Source organism: Apodemus sylvaticus, chromosome 13 (assembly GCF_947179515.1).
Source record: "Apodemus sylvaticus chromosome 13, mApoSyl1.1, whole genome shotgun sequence".
NCBI lineage: Eukaryota > Metazoa > Chordata > Mammalia > Rodentia > Muridae > Apodemus > Apodemus sylvaticus.
The window spans coordinates 16,310,924-16,332,527 of record NC_067484.1 but is presented as its reverse complement, the minus strand read 5'-3'; the positions used below and the strand labels follow the sequence as shown (position 1 = coordinate 16,332,527).

At 46.4% G+C, this 21,604-nt stretch overlaps 1 protein-coding gene across 3 annotated transcripts in view; it reads right to left on the bottom strand.

The window, feature by feature from the left end:
- Positions 1–19,765, bottom strand: part of Ctdp1 (CTD phosphatase subunit 1) — a 66,335-nt gene extending 46,570 nt beyond the window's left edge. Inside the window, exons 1-7 of one of the 3 annotated variants that reach the window (XM_052201498.1) lie at positions 19,315–19,765; positions 10,220–10,303; positions 9,525–9,618; positions 9,008–9,136; positions 6,379–6,529; positions 2,630–2,720; positions 670–836 (exon numbers count right to left, since the gene is read on the bottom strand). In XM_052201498.1, coding sequence (XP_052057458.1) covers positions 670–836; positions 2,630–2,720; positions 6,379–6,529; positions 9,008–9,136; positions 9,525–9,618; positions 10,220–10,303; positions 19,315–19,625 — 1,027 coding nt within the window. In that variant the 5' untranslated portion in view covers positions 19,626–19,765. The remainder of the gene's footprint in view (positions 1–669; positions 837–2,629; positions 2,721–6,378; positions 6,530–9,007; positions 9,137–9,524; positions 9,619–10,219; positions 10,304–19,314) is intronic. The other 2 variants (XM_052201497.1, XM_052201499.1) reach the window with 2 other exon arrangements.
- Between the last annotated feature and the right edge of the window lie 1,839 nt (positions 19,766–21,604).

Here is a 21,604-nt window from a genome sequence, read left to right as displayed (position 1 = left end):
AATAGCATGCCTCTAAACATTCTATTTTAAAACTAAAATTCACCATAAAAACTTAAAACCAAAACATTTAAACTGAATTTGGTGATGCACACCTATATCCCCACAGCTGGGAGGCTAAAGAAAGGCCACCTGTGCTACACAGAAAGACTGTCTCAGAAAAGGAGGGGGCCACCTGTGCCTCACAGAAAGACTATCTCAGAAATGGGGGGGGGGGGGGCAATGTGAATTTCGTTCAGAGACTCTCTGGCTCCTGTATGCCTCAGACTCTCCCTGCAGTTTCCACGTAAGCTACAGATTGAGTCCCGGTTCTGTTGTGGGCTGGTTCTTATAAGGGGAACAACTGCATCTCACACCTTCCTCCTTCCATGGGCTATGTAATCCAGACTCCTAGGATGGAGTGCAGCAGAGCCACACTGAGACATGCAGGCAGCAGACTCAGAACAGTGTGACCACTCCACATCCTCCCCTCCAGTACCAGGGACTGAACGCAGTAGTCCCAACACCAACACCTAATATGATTTCTAAATATCCCACTTTTCATTACATAAACCCAACTACTTCAGGAAAATTGAAATACAAAGTAAAACAGAATAAAGTGAATATTACAGAGATAAATAAAATAAGAGAAATTTACCAAAATGCTATTTTCAGTCTGAGAAGATCACCCACCTTTTTTCCTTGTCTGAGATTCCCGGGCCCCAGGGGGTGCATTCACATCACCTGTGCCTGGAAAGTAGACATACTTCTTCACAGTTATAAGGTTAGGGGCAAATTTCCACACATCTTCTCGGTCGTCAATGATGCAAACCATTGAGTCTCCACAGGGAAAGAGATTTCTATAAGCAAACACATTCAGTTATTTGCCAGTTGCAATAATCTTTTCTTCTGCTAAAAAGAATAGTCTAGGACTTTCAACTATCTATAAAGAGCAAAGAGCAGATTCCTTAAAAAGAAGCAAGCTGTAACAGGGTGCTTTCATTTAGTTCATAATTTATATTTTTCCCAGAGATAGTGAAATTAAAATATTTTCTTCATGGTTTGGTTCTCCTTAAGAAAACTTTAAAAAATGAGTAAATATTTCAGTCACAGGTCAGAACACACCACTGAAAATTCAGTTCTTATAGCTACTCAGCCCAAAGCCAAGTGCCCATCAGGAACACTTAGAGGAGAGCCTCGGCTGTTCTTGAGCACACCACAGGGGCAGCCTACACCTGTCCAGAGTGCTTCCCTTAGAGTCTAACACCCACCCCTTCAGACAGCTTTGTACTCTGATAAATCACCAATGTTACCTCATGCTTCCTTCTGCCCTGTTTGCTCCCTCTATACTATCAAGCAAAAGCGAGGTCTTGCTTCAAATAAAGACCTCACAGTCTCTTCCAGTTAATAACTTGCACAGTTTTCAAATCTCAATGGATCTCTTAATCTAAAAATGAAACTTCAAAAAAGAATGCCTGTGCAGCTACACCCCCTTCGCCTGCCAAAAAGAACTATGGCCCAGGTCTTATGAGAAAGACATTATTAAAACAAATGCCACCTGACACATGAGAACGGTGGACACAGCTCTCTCTTGGTAGAAATGGGAAAGACTCGTGCAAAGTGACAAATTTCAAATATAACATCACTTTCCAAGCAGGACTGAGAAAGAGCTAGCCCTGTCACAGAGCTTAGAAGGGACAGGAAACAGATGACAGAAAAGAAAGACACGAAACAGTAAAGAAAGATCACTTTGGCTGTTTATTGAGTGTCTATACACTATTGGAATGAACCCCAGGCACATTTCTAAGAAGCTGTAACTCTTGAGAGTCTGGCACTGGTGTCCTTATCCTTCAACTCAGAAAGAAAGCTCTGTGAAACAAAACTTTGACCTCCTGGCAGGTCCTATGCCCACCATGCTGTGTGCATCTTGCAAGCCTGCACCTTCTCTAGGCGACTTTGCCTTATGAGCATTAAACCTTCACCTCCATGGTCAATGCTTCCTTGCCTCTGCAGCAGTGAGTTCTAGACAAGCCTCAAAATAGGCCTGAAATTCCAGGCCTCATCTCTGAGGCCAGCTGGTGAAGGGAGACAGAGAAGGCAACGGCTGAGAGGAGAAGAGCGAGCTAACAACCAGCCCAGTGGCAAGATGGACACTGCACCTCTTCTGACAGAAACAAAAAACCAAAGAAAAGCAGCTGCACAGCTGTACGGTCCAGAGTGAGGAACGAGACAGGAGGACACGGGAAGGACTGGGTCCTCTCTGGGCTGTGGTGGTCTGAATGAGAGTGGGCCCCGTAGGCTCATGTTTCTATGTGCTCCCTACAGTGATGGACTCACCCTCTGAAACTGTAAGAAGTCCCCAGTTACATGCTTTCTTTTCTAAGTTGCTTTAGTCATGGCATCTTATCACAGCGATAGGACGTTAGCACACACAGGGCCCAAGCATCCAGACAGAACAGGACCCATGTGGGAGGAGTGCAGGGCCTAAAACAACCTTTCTGAATACTCTGAGGTATACTGAAAGTTGGAGGAGGAAGGTTTAAACTCCTGGAAAATGTTGAACGCAGAATTATTACTCGCATTCTCAATGTTCAATTTTTAAAGAGGAAACTGAGTAATAAGTTATCCCATGGTAATTCAGCTAAGTACATACCGAAGGTTTCCTGTTTTAGAAAATGGGTCAATACATTCATCTCTAGACAATATTCGATGAGAAAAAAGCTTCTTCTCAGGGTCCAAAAAGCCTGTAGGAAGAAGGGACAAACGTCATGCTATGCACATAGCACTCTGTGCTGTGCCCCGTGCAGGAGAGACCGGCTCACTTGGTCTGCTCTTCTTTGCACACATCAGAATTTCTACAACAAAACCACGTTTGCTGCCTACTGTAACATCCATGAAGTAATCTGTAAGACGCAATGGAGATGCATAAGCTACATAGTTTTGTATAAAGCAAGTAAATTATCACTGCACTTCACAAAACAATGGCTGTGGGTCTGTGCACACTTTGGTTTGCACTCAGAGAGGAACATCACTCTGACATGCAACTCGGGCCATTTACTAACAGGGAGAAAACATTCTCCATGCATTTCCTAATCACTTCAGTAGAACCACACAGCCATCTCCTCCACAAAAAGGAACATATCACAAAGCCAAGAGGAAGCCTGACAGCTTGGACAGTACCTAACTCCTGTCAGTGACACAGGGTGAAGCCATCGTGAAAAAGGTAGTCTAGTTACAGTGTGGCAGGATATGTACCTCTTCCAAGGTGGTCGTCACATTTGGGGCACTAAGTGTATTAAGCTTTCTGTCACTGTGTGGTGAATGCTGTAAAAGCAGCAGACAAGGAAGAAAGATCGATGACCAGCACATGTACAAGTTTCAATCCCTGGTTCCTGGACCCTTTGTCTGAGGCCATAGGACATCACAGCAGGAACATGAACTTTGAGGAAAGTGCCCACTGCACAGCAAGCAAGAAGGAAACAGGAGGAGCATGGCCCCAGTACTCCCTTTATGGACACTGCATAATGACCTCGCTTCTTCCCAAAGCTGAACTACCTCCACCCCATTACCTGAGGCCACAGTCACCAAGATGTGCCTTGTGCAGCACACCCAGGACCTAGCTCTGCAGGAGCAACTACCATTGGCTTTCACGGTTCGTCCAAGCTGTCCTCAGACTCTGGTCTGGGAGAATTTACATTTATGTTTTTAGAGATAAGGCTAGAGACCTATTGGATATTGCTGTCCTGCTCTGTCCAACATTCTTTGGATGAACTAGATACTAGAATTCTTCCATAAAGCCCCAGGGGGAAATGGAGTAGGAGCCTGGGGCTGCAGAGCTGGACTAGCCCAGGAGGACACAGCAGCAGCAGGATTGCTGTTGGCAGCCCCACAAGGCTAGGACTGCCGATGACACCACAGTGCAGACACTTTAGGTAGGAGAGCAGCAGGCAGCAGCACGCTCTCTGCCTCAGCTCTGAGGGCGGCCTAGCAGGCTTCCCTTCCCTCTTACTTTTCCCTATCACTGGGGCCTCTCTGGCATGAGCTTGATGCAGCAGCTCACTGACTGACTGTCAGAAGGACTAATGAGGGCACGACCTACAGGAAACTCAGGGATGCATGGGGCTGTGCTTAAGCAAATGTCCTCTTACTCAGTACTGATGCAGTCCCTACGCCTCCTTCATTCTGGTCCTTGCTGTGTTGATGTGGTCAGATCAACAAAACATGGTTTCTACAAGGAAGAATGAGTGACTCTAGAGCAGCGGTCCTCAGCCTTCCTAAGTCTGTGACCCTTTAATATAGTTCCTCATGTTGTGGTGACCCCCAACCATAAAATGATTTTCATGGCTACTTCATAACTACAACTCTGCTACTGTTATGAATCGTAACGTAAATATCTGATACATATACGATCTGATACGCAGCTCCCATAGGGGTTGTCCGACCCACAGGTTGAGATCTACTGCTTTAGGACGTGTCCAGCAACTGTCCCAAACATCTATGGTTAAGATCTCAAAGACCCAAATAAGAAGTACTGGCCTTGCCACTAGAGGGACAGGATGTACACGTGTCAGGATGCCCACCCTGCAGCCAATCCAAATCAAGAAAAGTCTATTCACGCGTAATCTTTACCTTCCGATGAAAGAGGAAAATGAGTACTACTGTTCAAAACAAGTAGTTACTTTGTGGTTTTTGTGACATTGACGATATAAGAATCCTATGTGACAAGAACACTGCACGGATGTGCATGGACACTTAGACAAGCTATGTAGACTCCGAATAAACACACTGAGCAAGCGGAGAGGGAACACATGTGCACATGACAGGGTTATTTTCTGCATGCACACATGACAGTGAGGGATATTTTCTGCATGCGCACGTGACAGTGAGGGGTATTTTCTGCATGCACACATGACAGTGAGGGGTATTTTCTAATGTTTAATTTTGATACTTTTAACTTAAAAAGTACCATAGTAGTCATTTACCTGGGATGCTTTCTTCCTTAGACTCTGCTGGGCTCTCCCAGTCACCTGCCTAAAGCTTGCCCCATGATCTCTATGAGTCCATCCATCACTAACTAGCACCTAGAGGCAAGGGTTCAGTGGGAAGAAAGCCCCAAGCTTGGGTGTGGATCTGCTTTTATATAGGGACGCCTCAGCTGGTAATTTACACCCACAGGGAGCTATACATCACAGTTCTGCAGGCTGTAAGCCCAAGATGAAGGCAACGCAGCTTCCCTGACAGGTGGTGGCTGTTCTGCCTCCCAAGGTCACCTCCTAATAATCACCTTGATGATTAAAGGTTAGAACAGTAGTTAGTGCATGGGGTTCTCTTTATTGGTCTGAGATACCTTACCTTCCTATTACACAATTATAACCTTCAAATCCTGTGTCCCACCCAGTATACAGGAGTGACAATCTTAAAACACTGAATCGCAGACAAAGAGAATCAGCTTTGACATGTGGTTTCAATGTTCATGACAAACAGCATCAGTGTAGGTTCACAAATTATAAAAAGTGCACGTCCTGGTGGGAGCCACCGACTATGGGGAGGTAGGGAGCATTGTGTGTGGGGTGTGTAGCAGGCCAGAGTCCATGGAGGAACGAGTGTGTATGGGAAACCTCTGTAATTCTGCTGTGAACCGAAAGCTGACCTAAAAAACAAAGCCTGCTAAAAAAAAAAAAAAAGGTAGTTTAGAGATTCTAAACTACCAACTCCATTACCAAGGACAGAGACCAATCTATATCTTTGTGTATGTGTGTGTATAAATGTGTGTGTGTATTCACCCATGCATGCATGTGTGAAGACCAGAGGTCCGCACCAAGTTTCTTCCTCTATCACCTTTTGCATCATTTCTTTTGTTGTTTTCTGTTTTTTTGAAACAGGGCATCTGATCTCACTGATTCAGAAATTGGCCGGTCATTTTGACTTTTAGTGGTTACTTAGGGTCCGACCTATGGTAAGGGCTGTACTCACTGAGCCATCTCCCCAGTCCCAAGACCGTTGAGTTTTAAATTGCTCATAGGCCTGCTGGGATAGAGTGTGGCCTCCCTTAGGCAGTGACTATAATGCACTCATTCCCCAGCCAGTGCTGCCACCTGGTGGCCACTGCACACTAAGAGCACATGGAAGTGATTGCCAGCGCAGTTCATGTCCAACCAAGACAAGCAAGGGTCACTCAGTCTTAAGGGACTCACTTGGCAGTTAAAGCGTTTGGCACAAACACAGGTAAACAACAGAGCTCCAAAGCCATCTTTAGTGAGCTAAAGGAACTACCTTTGAAAACACACCACATAAGTTTTCTCTTTCCATCCGTCTATGGTCCCAGACAACTTTCCCTTTGCAACTGCTGGTCCTAAAGAAAGACTTTCTTTCTGCCCGACTCCTGTACTGCGCTGGACTGACCTGCGATGGTGTGGGCATACAGACGGCTGCCGAAAGTGAACACATGCAGCTCATACAGCTTGGCAATTTTCTCCAAGAAGTCCTTGCAGTGAGGCCTCAGGCGGGTGTGCAGCATCGGCTCCCCTCGGCCCAGCTGGAAGTGGAAGATGCCCTGCAGACGAGAGTCAGGCGTGAGAGGAGGATGCAGGGAGAACTGCCCAGCAGCACCTGAGCTCCATGTGGGCCCAGCAAGTCAGAGGCGGAACTGCACGGGGCACATGAGATCCACATACGGCGGAGTGAGGCACAGGAAGGCCCATGATGACTGATGCCACTCCCTACCCACAACTCTGCCAACTAGCCACTGTAATAACAGGCTGCAGTGACTACCTCTCATAATTACAGCCGTCCATGACACTACTTCCTATAAACTACCTGGTAACTATCAATCACTATAACCACCTGTAACTACTTAGGATCAACCATCTCAATAACTGTCTTTGATAACCACAACAAGATAGCCTGGTAATGGCTGTAGCCACCATGCAGTCATGTCATGCCTCGGGATAGTGGGTAGTGTCTTGGGATCATACATCCCATCTGTGTTGTTATCTTGGTGACATCACTGTTCTGAGCATACCCATGGTGACTCCTGGGCTTCTAACAAGAGTAACAATTGCTAATGGTGAGACAGCTTCATTCAGCACACATGAGTGCAGAAACAGTGTTGTAGGTCACCTTGCAGGCAGGTGAAACCGTTTTTACTTCTATTGTTATTTTTCAGATATGCTTGTTTCCATAGGAAACTAAGATGTGAGCCCTTTACTTCTATTTCCCATTATTTTCTCAGCAAAAATACTGATTTCTTTAACAATTAAAAAGGTTAACTACTTAGGCCAGATACTGATTAGCTCTAAAAACAAAACAAAACAAAAAACAAAACACCAACCAACTAAAGCAGCAGGATGGTGAGACAGCCATCACAGACAGAACAGGAAATTCTAGTATCAGCTTTCCCCTTCTCCATCAGCTGTCACGTCTACTTCCAGAATGGTACAGGCACGGATGAGGCTTAGAGCAAAAATTAAATACCCTTCCCCACATGTGCAGACATCAGGAACTCAACTCAAAGGCCGAGTGAGCCCCAAGGCCTGCAATCATGTTTCAGCGGCGGCCCAAGGCCAGGCCAAGGTATCCTTAGAATAGACTAGAAGCTTCCTAGGAGTGCTGATGTTAGTAGAGGATTAGTTCTACCCAAGTCACCCTATCCCAGTGCTTCTCAGCCTTCCTAACGCTGGGACCCTGTAATGACCCTGTATACACTTCCACATGTTGTGGTGATCCCAACCATAGTTATTCTGGTTGCTACTTCATCACTCTACTACGTTTGTAAGTCATAATGTGAATGTCTGTGCTATCCTGTGGTCTTAGGTGGCCCCTGGGATGAGGTTGAGAACCACAGGCTGCCCCACACTGACGGGCAGACACTAGCTCCCTGGATCTTTTTACAAGTGAGAACTGGTTCCAAGTGTCTTACTGAACTAGTTTAAAATGTGCAACTCCAAAGGCATAACAGAAGAATCAACCGCAGCTCACACCCGTCGAGTGGAGGTGTAGTCATTCCATCTATGCGCCCTTCAACACGCTCACTCTACAGGCAGGGACGAGACTGAGGCTGTAAACTGTTTAGTATGGACTCCTGACACCAAATACAGGAGGCTGTTCTGTCAGACTCCTAATGTAACTGTAAGGATAAGGTGTATCATGGAGGCAGAATTCTAGCCATATTAGGTTAATCTTCACAAAGTTCTACCAACACGGGTCACTACCCATATCCACCATCATATCCACAGCAGTTCACTCAAAGCAAAGGATTTGGTTCTATGGTGAACCATACCCTAAGCTGTGACCAGCTTCTAGCATCTTCCCATCCCTAGACCTAGATACAGCAGGACACACGCAGACCTGTAGTGGTACCCAAAATCTAAAATAATAGTCTATGTGCATTTGCTCAACAGCTAATATCTTAAAACACGGGATACTACCCAGGCCTTCCTTGTTAAAGGTCCACATCACTACAGGCTTTAGGTCATCTTTCTCTAATAAGCACTAAAAGTTTTTTGCTCCTGAACCTCAACTTCCCAGCATATGGCTCATTTCCCATTCAGGCTTAACTTGCATGGGATTCTACATCTGGCCACTTCCCATGTCACTCTGGAGAATTCAATCCCTTCACGGTGACTTCCAGATTCTCTTTAACACAGACCCACATATCCTCTTGATCTAGACATCTAAATATAAGGCACTGTACACACCGCATCTTCCCAAGACCATGTCCCCAGCATCATTCCTTGTGTTCCCAGTTGCTGTCCTTTACAGGTCTCTGAACTCTTCTATCTTGTATGACCCTAGCAAGTGTGACCCTACCTCACACAAAAGCTTAATGCTAACAGTAAGAGATCACTTCCAGTGCCTCCTGGACCAGGCCAGACCCAGATATGTGAGCGCATGCCCACGCAGCTGAATGACCTGTTTCCCATATCTAGGTATCACAGGAACTCACCTAACACAAGATAATGTACTTTGGAATGGAATCATGAGGTCTAACACTGTTGGGAGAGCTACCAAAGGAAAAGCTGGAGTCACCCACTTTGTTGGACATCTGGGGACAGTGCTGCTCAGTCGTATGAATCAGGGTCTGGTCCAAGTCAACCATGAGAACCAGTTTTCTGTTTCGATGGAGTCGCTGCTGATCTTCTCTTCCTAGTTTTTCAGCTTGCTAAAGTCAAAAAGTAAAAGAGAAAAATGACAAAGTATGTATATTTGGATTCAAAACTTAATTCTATTTTATTAAGAAAAATAGCAGAGCCAAGTCCCTAGCCATACCACTGCTTTCATGCCAGGGGCCTATCGCAGCATTTCTAAGGGAAGTCTGGCTCAAAGGGAATTCAGGCTCCCCTGCTGCTGTGTGGGCAGTACCAAGAAGGCGGCTGGTATACATGGGGCTTCAAAGCATCCATGGAGAGATAGTTGCTTACAAATAAAAAAAAGGAAAATGGCAGCCATGTCTTAGAGCACGGTCCTGCAGATGGGGTGCCTGCCCAATGCTGCCTATCAATCCATGCTCCAGAGTCCCCACAGCGCCCAGGGGCCACTGCTCTGCTCACCTCGGAGCTCACCATCAACTCCGGCACACTGTGCACCATGGAAACAGTTGCTGTAGAAAGGGGTACCTGCTGCTTTCCATTTTTACTCTGCAACCTGTAAGTTTGGAAAGTGTGGGTTAGCGGTGTGTGGAAAGGAACATCTAACTGTGAATGTGGTGTTATGATTTCAGCAAGTGGCCACTGATGCTGCTATCCTAGCACACACTTTCTCGTGCAGACAGCTACATGAATGCTGTCTTTCTTTAAAGAAAACATGGGCGACTGGGCTCTAGATCACACCTGCAGTCAGACATGGCAGTCACGTAGTCAGTACACAAGTCAGTTCTCCATGTAAACTGCAGTTACATGGAAACAAACAAAATATAGTGACAGCCATCCACCACCTGCACTGCCGAATGACTAGAGATCATTTAAGCATCAGTGGTCATCTACATAGAGCATTAGAAAAACAGGCTCACTGTCAACACGGCAGATGATTGGCTGTCTTCACAGTGAAGACAAAAAGCATTATGTCCTCCAGAAATCCTGGAGAAGAATACTCAGTATGATCTAGGGGGTGAGGAAAGACAAGTCTGAAAACAAAAAGGATCCTTTTCTGGGGAAACTGTTCAAGGTGCTGCCCAAGGCAAAGGCAGCAGGACCCTGTGTCGTGCCTCAGAACCACAGGCTCAACCACTGGACGGCCAGGTACTCACTGGGTCAGGTCCTGGCCACACTCGGCACACAGGCCCTTCATGACAACAGGATGGCTGCATCCTTCCAACCTCACCAGAAGTGCTCTGCAAAACAAAAGCAAACATTAACAAATGAATTGCATTTAAAATCGCTCAGTGGACCATATGGTATGAGAAAGGGCACCCAAATGGGAACCGAGTCCCAAACGCATCTTCAGGCTGGCTATATCTGACTCTCAAATTACTCCAGCCAGGACAACCACATACTGCACAAGATAAAGAAAGAACTGCAGATGTCTATACAGATGGTCTCAGTGAATATGTGCATAAGATTCTCTTACACTTCTGACAAGGAACACATCAAAGCCAAAGCTTTACCTACGAAGACTGTAAGCACATGTTGGTATAATTCCAAAATACATTTTTGCTCCCTCCCACTGATGATTCCCAGTCTAGACTGGCTCATATTCATCCAACATTTCTCTGACAGAACTACCATAATATCTACTTGTTTCTTTTTTTCCCTTGAAAACAGTCATTTGACAAGGAAGAACTCACCATCTTCTGGCCTCAGTCTCTTAAGAACTGGGATCACAGGTGTATGCCACCATGCCCACTTTCTAATTTTTAAATAAATGGAAAGTATTTTTCTTGTTATGTCCACAAAAGCACTGCCTCAAAGATTTACTATATACCTCAGGATCATAAAATCAGAGCTGCACCTGATGACCCAGCAGATGTTCACAAGTCTCTACTATGGCTCAGTAGGGTACCACTTCTCAGGACCACGTCTGTTGTTGGGACCCACTGGCATAAAATCAGTAGTCTCCAGAAGCAGGACTGGTCCCGCCCTGCGCACACTGAAGAACACTCTGCTTCTCCCTAGTCTGCCCCCAGCGGAAGCTCCCATAGGCCTTTCCTATCATACTGTAATCCTGCGCACGCACTCGGCTCTCCCAGGGCCCTGGCTGAAGGAGACTTTCCACGGCTCCCCTCACAGCACTCTGAAAGAGATGAAGGAAAGCAGGGCAAAGGTTGGAGTACAGCACGCAGTGCAGAACAACAAAGGGCACTTCCTGGTATGTCACGGAACGGGAAGGCTGAGACCTAAGACACGTGCAGCCCCCGTGTCCAGCCTCAGTAGACAGGGCCTTGAGTTCAGGGTGCTCTGTCCTGCACCCACCCTTCCTCCTTGTGCATGAGGTTTCAAAGGGACTCACCTGACCTGGGCATGTACCCAAGGTCTACACTGCAATCTAGTAAAGCCAAGAGAGGCTTCCACTGGTGCTGTAAGATACCACAGCCAAGAAAAACACAAAAGGACCTTTAAGGCTCACACCTTATACAAAACCTGACTTAAACAGGTAACAACTAAGCATAAAGGCCAGGGCTAGGTACTGAGTAGGATATCGGTCTCAGAGTTTTCAGTCAGGGAAGCCTCAGGAGTTAACCGCAGTCCTAAAAAATGATATTATCTAGCATGAAGAGTTCTCAGAACTCAATAGTAAAACTAAGATTTTGATTAAAATAAGTCTAAAGCAATTAATAAAAGCTCAACTCTACTCTTTTTTCTGGTGGCTGTTCTAGGTTCCCTGTATTTTTGTACAAACATCCGGACCAGTTCAGCAATTTCCACAAGCACAGGTGCTAAGCTCTGCCAGAGTAGCAAGTTAGTATCTTCCACACGCCCAGTGACCACACCAGCCACACAGGCTGCACAAGGAAGCCATGACGTGCAAACTCCTCCCCACCCACCAGCAGCGGGTCACCCATGTCCTACCTTACTAAGGTTAAGTCAGACACAGAACAAGTTCCTTTAAGTACCCCTGCCCAGCAGCCTGTGTGGAGTCAGTCTGGTTTCCCACCTCCTGTCCCTGTCCAGAAACTATGTGCCATTTTATATGGTAGGACTGAGCCACCATCAAGGACAGGAGTAAAGTTATGAAGAAGCCTGTTGTGAGGGCAGAACTAGTGACAAAGCCAACCTGCCCAGTTTGGTCTTTCCTGGAGCATGGGACCAACATGAAATTTGCAGTAGGCAAAAATTCTTCTCAGTATAAAGGCCCAGCTTTATACTCAGAAGAAACATGGCCATAATCTAAGAAGTGGGCTATGCAACCTTGCTCTCAAAGACTCGGTGAGAGGAAAGCTCACAAACTCCTGAGTTATTTAAGACAAGTATTTGAAGCAAGAATTCCATCACACAGATGGTGAATTCTTGGCAAGTACAGAAGAAGGCAAAGGAAGAAACAAAAGCACCCAAAGCAGGGTTGTGAGACTGGAGTGAGGCACAGTGTAGGTAGCACGCTCTGACCTCTGCACTCCGGACACTGAACTCAACGCCTCACTGTGTGAACAAATCATGGTTTTTGTACTAGAACCTAAGGCTTTTTTTGTGCATCTTATTCTACAAGGCAGATTTTGCCCTGGAACACATGACCATGTTGACAGACACTCCAGACATTGCTCAATTACCTCACAGGGCACAGAACAGCTGTAGCACAGTTACATGACCCAGAATGTCCATGTGCTTAGATTGGAGACCAAGACACAGACATGAGCCCATTTACTGTCTGGGTTTATCCAGTTTACTGTGCTCTCTGTGTTCTAGAGACTCCATCCCTGATGAGGAGTTGCCAGCCAATAAGCTAATCTTCATGGAGAGCTAATGCATGTGACAGCTTACACCACCAAACCAACCTAGGGCCATACAGGCGTTGGCTCTCTTTGCATCACTCAGCATCTGCAGCTATACCTTTGCTGCCTGTGTCCACTTGATGAACCCCAACCCCATTTCTGTTTCTGGAACCTGGGAGATGCAGGTGTTTGGGGCCGGGCCTCTGCTCCATAAACAGAGACAGGTAAAATACGTACCATGATGGCCCAGAGAGAACACACCCTCTACACACTTCACAGAAACTCGGAGCTGTAGCAGAGGGTTTAAATGTTTGCGGCTATATAAAGCCATCGCTGCTCCTTAAGCTCCAAGGTTGCAGGGTGCACCAACTACCTGAAGGCACAAGACTTTCATTCCCACCAGTTCACAGTCAACACACACAAGCACACACAGTGCATAGGTATGTGAAATTAACATTATCCACAAGTTCACATGCCACATGAAAACTGAGACTTTTAAAAAACTACTATGAAACACAAAGTATTTAATAAGATTAAAAATAAGTTTTTAAAATTAAATGCAACTATGTATGTGTGTATATATATGTATATACATATATGTATATAAGTGTATATATATATAAAATAACATTTAAAAACCCATTAAGATCTTGGTTTTAAACTAAAGATGTGTATCTTTATAGTATTTTCTAAACATTTCAATACTGATGTTCTATTTTCTCTTCCTCAAAATAAAATGTTCTGTTCCTGAGACGATAAACATTCATTACTTGTTGTATGTGGCAATGACACAGGATTTATGCATGATTTAAGAAATATATTTGAAACTTATCTATTCCTCTACATCAATGAGTATTTCTTTTAATCTTTTTTTTAAAGACTTATTTAATGTGTGTGGGTATTTTGCCTGTATGTACGTCTTTCTGTGTACCACACACAAGCTTGGTGCTGGCAGAGGCCAGAGAGGGTGTTGGAGCCTCTGGCACTGCAGCTACAGATGGCTGTGCGCCACTATGTTGGTGCTGAGATCTGAATTCAGATGCCCCTGAAGAGCAGCCAGTGCTCTTAACCTCTGACCCCCTCTGCAGCCCCCCTCATTCAATCTCTTTTAAGATAAAATAAAGGAAACATGAAATGAGAGCACCATATCATAACACACACACAATTCCTACAGCCTATATGCTGTTCCTAAGCAGACACACTTCAAAGCCCACCTACCTCAGAGGCCTCTTAAAAGCTACTTAAAAGTCTATTCACATGTACATAAAATAAATAATCTTAAAAAATAAAAGTCTACACTCAACACTCAGGAACCACAAAGGCGGAAGAACTCCTTCCAAACTAGGAGCACAGCACGGCGTAGCACAACTCCCATCTGAAGACACTGCCTGCATTCAACAGGCTCCATTAAAGCTACAGGTCTCCTGGCCCAGGAAGGACTGTCTTCTAACCAGTCATTACTGAGATTGAGCAGACGCCAACAATCAGTACTTAGCCAAAGAATAGTCATTCATAAAAATTTTGGGTATGGGAGTGTGAAAGAAATCTGAGTCCTAAAGCCAAACTGTATAGGCACCAGCTTCTGTGGCTCCTGTGACAGGCTGTGGCTCTGAGCATCTCGCGCCATCCAACCTTCCCACACCCAGTCAATGGGGAGGCAGGCACAGGGCAACTCTTCTAAGATGTTCATCCTCTAGGCCCCTGATGTTAGCAGGGTGCTCCTGCCAGAGCTGGCTAGGAAAAATGCTCTTCACCCCAGGAAGCCACAGCAGCTGAATGTCTCCCAAATGCAGGGCTGCCTCTACTGGCTCATGATTTTTGTTTTATAGGTTACATATTTTAAAAATATTATTTCTTTAAATTCTTTTTTTTAAGATTGCAATATATCAATTCTCCCTTCTAAACCTTCCTGGGTTCCCTTTCTTCGTTATATACATACCTATATCTGCCTAATAATGTAAGCACATCCTGCTCAGTCTGTCTGATGTTATTCTTGTGTATGTTTCCAGGGCTGACCATTTGGTACTGGATAGTCCAATGGTGAGCTCCTCCCTGGGGAGGACTATTTGTGCCACTGTCAGCATCCCTTAGTTACCTATAGCTTTTTTAAGGATTTCCTTATCTATTAGTTATTTTATAAGTGTGTTGCAGTTTTCCTCTTAACCCAGCTAGCTCACCAATAATTGAGTCTGGACTATTATATTTATTTAACAAGCTTTACGGGCACAATAACTGAGCAGTATGGCTCTATTTTAATCCTCCAAATTAACCTGGCTACCTCCTGGCCAAAATTCCAGTGATATCTGCATTTTAGTACTGATCTAGCTCTCTGGGCTCCAGATGTTTTCTCATCCTGTCTCCTGGACTCTCTTCCAGTGGCCAATCCTCACTTCCTCCTCCCTCTTTCTCCCCCTCCCCTGCTCAGTCATTGGCTGATTAGCTAATTTATTGAGCAATTATGGAATAATTGAGTAGCAATGTTTATACAACTGAACCAGATATGGGGGCACAGAAATGCGCATTTGTTAATACGAGGCTAATCTTTACATAGGGCACAAGCACATTATGCCCACACCCGCCCATATTAGTGTGCTTATTGTTGTCTTTGTTCAGCTCAAATGTAGGGAGTCAAGCTCTTATGCATATAGCTTCTGACATCATGAGGACACACAACCTCACAGCAAACTCTTGCTCTTACAGCTGTCCTACCCTCTCTTCCACATAACCCAGAACCTTTGGTACTGGAGTTGTATTGTAAATGTATCCATTGGGACTTCACTCGACAATTCTGCATTTTGATTGGTTGTGGTTTACTGTAAGGGACTCTGCTGCAAATTGAAATCTCCTTGATGTGGTGTGAGCCTCTCTACTGGTTCTTACCACCTCTTTCCACTCCACTCTCCCAGTAATTACGTGTTTCAAACCCCTTTAGGAACTTAAAGTCCTATAGAGGATTAGGGCCATATGACAAACCAATTCCGGGGTTTGTTTCTAACAGATGGTGAAGGACCAGTGTTTTCAACCTCAGTAACATTACAAACAGGCAAACCGATACACAGTATCACTCTCCCTATAAACCGGTACAGAGTATCATTCTCTCAGTTTGCTACTGAACTCTAGCTCCACTATAAGGTCTAAAGAGCTCACTAAGTGGCATTTCACGGCCAGCACCTTATACACTACAGCCTACCAAGCAGTGTGCTACTATGTACCTTTTGCATCCCTGGCAGTTCCTTCTTTCATCCAACAGGATGAAGAGCTGTGGAAACAGTCCTAGCACAGCTCAAAATCATTCATTATTTCAGTTTCAACCTGACACAGTTATTTGGAAACAAACACAGATGTGGCAAGATTGGATATGGCTAACAACCAAAACAACAGCAACAACTACAACAGCAGGATCACATCTTAGTTAGCACACAAGCCACTGACTCTGCTCAGCTTCAGGTCTCAGCAAAAACAAGTCATTATCAAGCAACCTGTCAGTGAAGTCTGCTGTCACCCAGTGTGCACATCTGGGTTCAGCTGTACTACAGCACCCAAGCTATGGATGACCATCCTTTATTCTTCAAAAGAATGGTGTAGCCAATCCTGGGAGGAATCAGGAGGAATGGTAAAGGGCAGAAAACCTAAAAAGTTGTCAGGTTTAGGAGTGGCCTGATCAGCCCAGAAGAGATACCGAGGACCAAATAGTGTGGCACACATATGAAGACTCAGGTCCAGTTTGCCCCAGAAGCAAGTTTTAGATATTGGCTCAGCTGTGCACTGTTTAGACAGTTGTATAAGACTGCTACACGCTTCTCAGCAGTGTAATGGGCTTGCTGCTGCTCACTAGAGCAGCAGGTTCTACTGCTAGGGGGGAGATTCGTGTGTGTGTGTGTGTGTGTGTGTGTGTGTGTGTGTGTGTGTGTGTGAGAGAGAGAGAGAGAGAGAGAGAGAGAGAGAGAGAGAGAGAGAGAGAGAGAAGGGAGGCAAGAGCCTCTCAAAACAGTTCTGAATCCACTAATTGTAGGTCTCTGTACGTGGATGGGACTAAAGTGTGTGTTCTGGGTGGGAGTTAAGATACAATAATCATTCTACAAAGGGTTAATGCAAATGTCAGTAAATGTTGACCCTTCCCATGTGACCTTAAGAACATGCATCTGTAATCCAGCACTGAGAAAGAAAGACAGAGGTGGTATTGCTTGATGAATAGAATCTAAATCATGAACAAACTTCCAGGAACTGCTCAGGTAAGTCCATTCTAAAGTAGTCTTAAGTGTGATTCTGAGACATGCTCAGAAAGAAGTAACTTCTAGGGCTATCAGGCATGGCTGCCCCTTCCTGACACCCTCTCTTCCAGCCCCCACCTGGGTAAAGCAGTTCCATTATGGAACAGATGCTAGATGAGGCTGCACCAAAACCAGATACAGAAATCCTTCTAAAAATCGAACGTTTTGGGCAGCATACCTGGCGTGAGCCAGACAGGTCTTTGCTGACCAAGGTCTAACAGTCATGGCACATATCACTCAACACCAGGATCCAATGATATCTACTACTCTCTGTTTTCTCAAATAGGGAAATGCACTTGCTTTTTAGTAAGACTTCCTAGTATTTGAATCTCTCATTCAAAGTGCTGCTGTTCTGGGACCATCTGGAGTTCGGCATGTTTGCACAGGCCTCACATGCTGAGCACGGGAAAACACAGAAGCCGCTGTGCCCTAGCTTTGGATCTTGAAATATTTTAGATGTTGAATTTTAAACTTAAGGATATTTGGCCTGTATAACTATTGTGGGGGAAAGACCCACCTAGGTGTAATCTGTGTGCTACAAACAGCCTGTAGGGACTGTGACTGAGGGACTCTGTGGTCCAGTCCCCACAGCATCCTCTGCACAGGTATGCTCAGTGGGATCCTGCTTTTTCAGGCTGATGCTTTGTGGAAACAATTCTCTGCTGAGCGGTCTTTGTACAAAGTGACTTAATCCAGTGATTTCTTTTAAAACTTTGTTCCACAAATGTATGATGGGCATTTTGGGGTCGGAAAGAGCTGATAGTTGGGGAAAAAAGTACTACCCTTCTTACCAGCCCTGGGACCACCCCAAACACCCATGAATAAATCCAGCTGGGAAAGGCAGCTCAGACCCTTGATAGTCACTCCAGAGGAACTACTAGGACTGACATATGGAAGACAAACGGAGCTTTAAACCGAGGACTTGTTACCTGTTACCTGCTTCTTCCTGTCACCCATGTACCTGCAGGCATACGGGAATACTACAGGAAACACACATGTCATCTCACTACACATGTCATCTCACTACACTCCTCCCCAGAACGCTGACAAGATGCTGTCCACGAATGCACATTATAGGAAAGGGGAAGGAAGCATTTTAAATCAGAGTAATGTTGCTAGTGACTTTCTCAGAAGCAGGAACTCACTTGACAGCACTGACCTGGCAGTCGCTGTGAGTGACCCAGGATTCCACGAGTCATTTCCAGAGGAAGCCAAACAGCTCCCTCAGAGGCACCCCCAAAGAAGCAAGTTTTCCTGGTGGTTGTGCAACCCAGCATACAGTGGGCAAGGGGAGGGAGAGAGTTCACAAAGAACCCAGGCAGGCAGGATCTCCAAAGATGCACTAGGGGGAGTGACCAGGAAGACCGACAGCCAGGCAGGGTTCTCTGTCTTCGACAAAATCAGTGGAAAATGGAAATTTTCCTTGCGGAGAATGGTGAGCAGGAAATACTCAACAAAGCAAAGATTTGACCAGTCCAAGAGGTTAGCAGAGGACATGAGAAAAGGAGCAGAAAGAATGTTTTCAAAGGGAAGCTCTCAGCCCAACCCACAGTAGGCAGGAGCTTGCGCCTCTCCCTGTAGTTTCAGTTCTTTACAATCAAAACAATTACAGCCATGTGACCCACATGCCCACGTGTTAATTTAGGTTCAAAACACAACACTGGCAAAACTCAGGCATAAAACTGGACAGTGGCAGACCAAACCAAGTCAAGATCCTACAGAGTTTGGACACAAGTCTAGCTAAAGAGTCCTCACAGGAAATCGAGGACCAAGTCCATCACCCGATACAGTCGGGGTTCTGCCCTTTCCGTGGCTATGATGCAGAACACCGGGTTTTTACAACAGCGTTTCACAGAGTTTTATAAGCGTTTGAAGAAACACACACGCCCCACAACTTCTATTTCAGTAACGAGCCTGGAACCTGCCTGAGTAGTCCTGCGGCCACAGCCACCCAAGTTGCCTTCACTTACAAAGGTGGAGCCACCAATTATAGAAGAGGGACAAATGCAAAAGATATCCCAAAGGGGTAACCTTGGGTCACCGAGAACTTTTCAAACTCAAAATATCTCAGGGTTGGCAAAACCACAAATGGCAACTATTCTTTCTACACTTTCACCCCGCAGGCGACCTGCACGCCCGGACTAAAACTGTAGCCAGAGACCCCCCGACATTCTAAGAGCCCGGGAATCGTAGTCACAGCATACTCACCCAGGGGCCACCACCTGGCCTGGCTGCGCACACAGTTCACGGACCACGCCGGCGCGCTCCGACCTGAGCCTGCGCTCGGCCCGCGCGGCGCGCACGCAGCCCCCGGAGGCCGCGCGAGCCGGGGCTGGCCCTGCGGGCTGCGCAGAGACTGCGGCTTCACACACTGCCAGCACCGAGCCGATGCGCACGGTCGCGCCCGCCGCCACCTTCCACTCCAGCAGACGCAGCGGCGTGGGGCCCGGGCAGCGCACCTCTGCCCCGGCCACTGCCGGAGTGCACTCCGAGGGAACGCCGGCCGCAGGCGCTTCCATCGTGACCCAGCGAGCGGCACGGACGGTCACAACAGAGGTGAGAAATGAAAACACTAGGCGCTCAGGGCGCGGCGCCCACCGCGGGCGGCGGCAACACTGCGGTTCCCGCTCCGACACCGGCTTCACCCGCCGCTCGCTGCGCACTCACTTCCGGGGGGCGTGCTGCGTCACGGAGGGCGGGGCAGGCGACGTGCAGCCGCGTGAATGCGTGCTCTCAAGCCGCGGGCAAACACTCGGTCCTCGCGGAGTGGAGAGATGCTGGTCCACACCCATGGGGCGCCAGTCCTTGGTAGTGAGACTACAGCCATGTCACGCGGATCGCTGTCACAAGACTTCTGTCACCCACTGGTAGTCCTGACGCATCAAGACTACCAGTTCCGGCATGCAGTGCGAGTCTATGTCAACTCCCGTCGTACACTGCGAATTCCGACGACAGAGACTTCGGACGCCCGCATTCGGCGCGGACCGCAGTATTGGATAGTACGTTGTAGTCCTGACGTCAAGAGAGACTACCAGTCCCAGCAAGCATCGCGAGCCGCGGTCCCACTATTCCCGTCGTGCACTGCGAGGTTTACAAGTAGAAACTATGGGTCCCGCACCGCAGTGCGGCCGGTACTCCTCGGGACTGTGGGTCCAGGTGTAGTACACTCCTCCGGTCAAACACTGCGAATGCTGGACTCAAAGAGACTGAGTTCCAGCGCACGTAGTGGCGGCGGGCCTAGACTTGGTCCTTCTCTAATCAGCTGCGCGCGGAGGAGCGTCCGCAGTGGCGGTTCTTTCCAGAGCCGAGTTTATAGGACTAAGGATGTCTGCCTCGCCTGCTCGCTCCTCCTGGGGCTGCTGTGCACTACTCATCAGTCCTGCTTGATGAGCATATCAGGCTACCTCTGGGAGCCAGGAGGCACTCTCTGACTGGGGATTTCGCAGTTCTTGAATCCTGTAAAATAGCATTCTCATAAAGCTTGAGTGGATGACCCGAGCTGTGAACACGCTTGTCTCAAAATGCGTACACTCGTTACCTCATCTGCAAATTCACCAGGCCTTCGTTACGGCTACGGGTTGTTTCAATGCGTAGCCTAAACTGTAGCCTATAGCGTCTGAGGTGTCTAGTTTTCTAGATTAAAACCAAGAAAAAAAAATCTTAAAAAGTGCTTGTTATAGTTGTATAGGTTTTCAAGGGATAGCACTGTTCATTGATTGGTTCTTTAACACGTATATACTGTAGGTATAAATTACAGTTTATTTGAGGAAAATGTCTCCTTAAGATTGGTCTGTAGGCAAGCCTGTAGGGCGTTTTCTTATGTGACCTTTTTGAGAGGGCCCAGCCCATTATGTGTAGTGCCACCCCTGGGCTGGTGGTCCTCGGTTCAATGAGATAGCCGACTGAGCTAGCCAGGAGGAACAAGGCAGTAAGCAATACCCTTCTATGGCCTCTGCATCAGCTCCTTTCTTCCCCAATCTTTCTGTTTCATCATAGCAATGTTAGTTACCCTAAGACAGGCAGTGTTGGGGAAGTGCAAGCAAAATAGGCCCTTTCCCTCCCAAGTTGCTTTTGGACTTAGTATTTTATCCCTAACTATCCCTAAGACACCAGATAAGGATTGCAATTTGCAGAAGCAAAGAGTTCGCCAAGTTACTTATTACTAGTCTACCAGTAAATATATGAGGAACTGAACTGTGCAACCAGATCATGAGACTTAAGGTCCAGAGGATGTGACTGCTGTCCTAAGGCCCAAACCCACCAGGCAATTATTTTGTTTGTAGGAGTTTGAGACCAAACATGAGCACCAGGCAGATTGTAAGGATTGTTACTGGAAAGACAGGTAGCTGGTTTGCATACTGTAGGGCCATAGCCTGGAGGGTTTATCATAAGCTACAACTCTTTATCTTAAAATCTTAGGAATGGGTGGGTTTCTGAGTCTACAATTTTCCAGATCTTAAGAAAGTTTCAGGGCTAGAGAGATGGCTCAGCGGTTAAG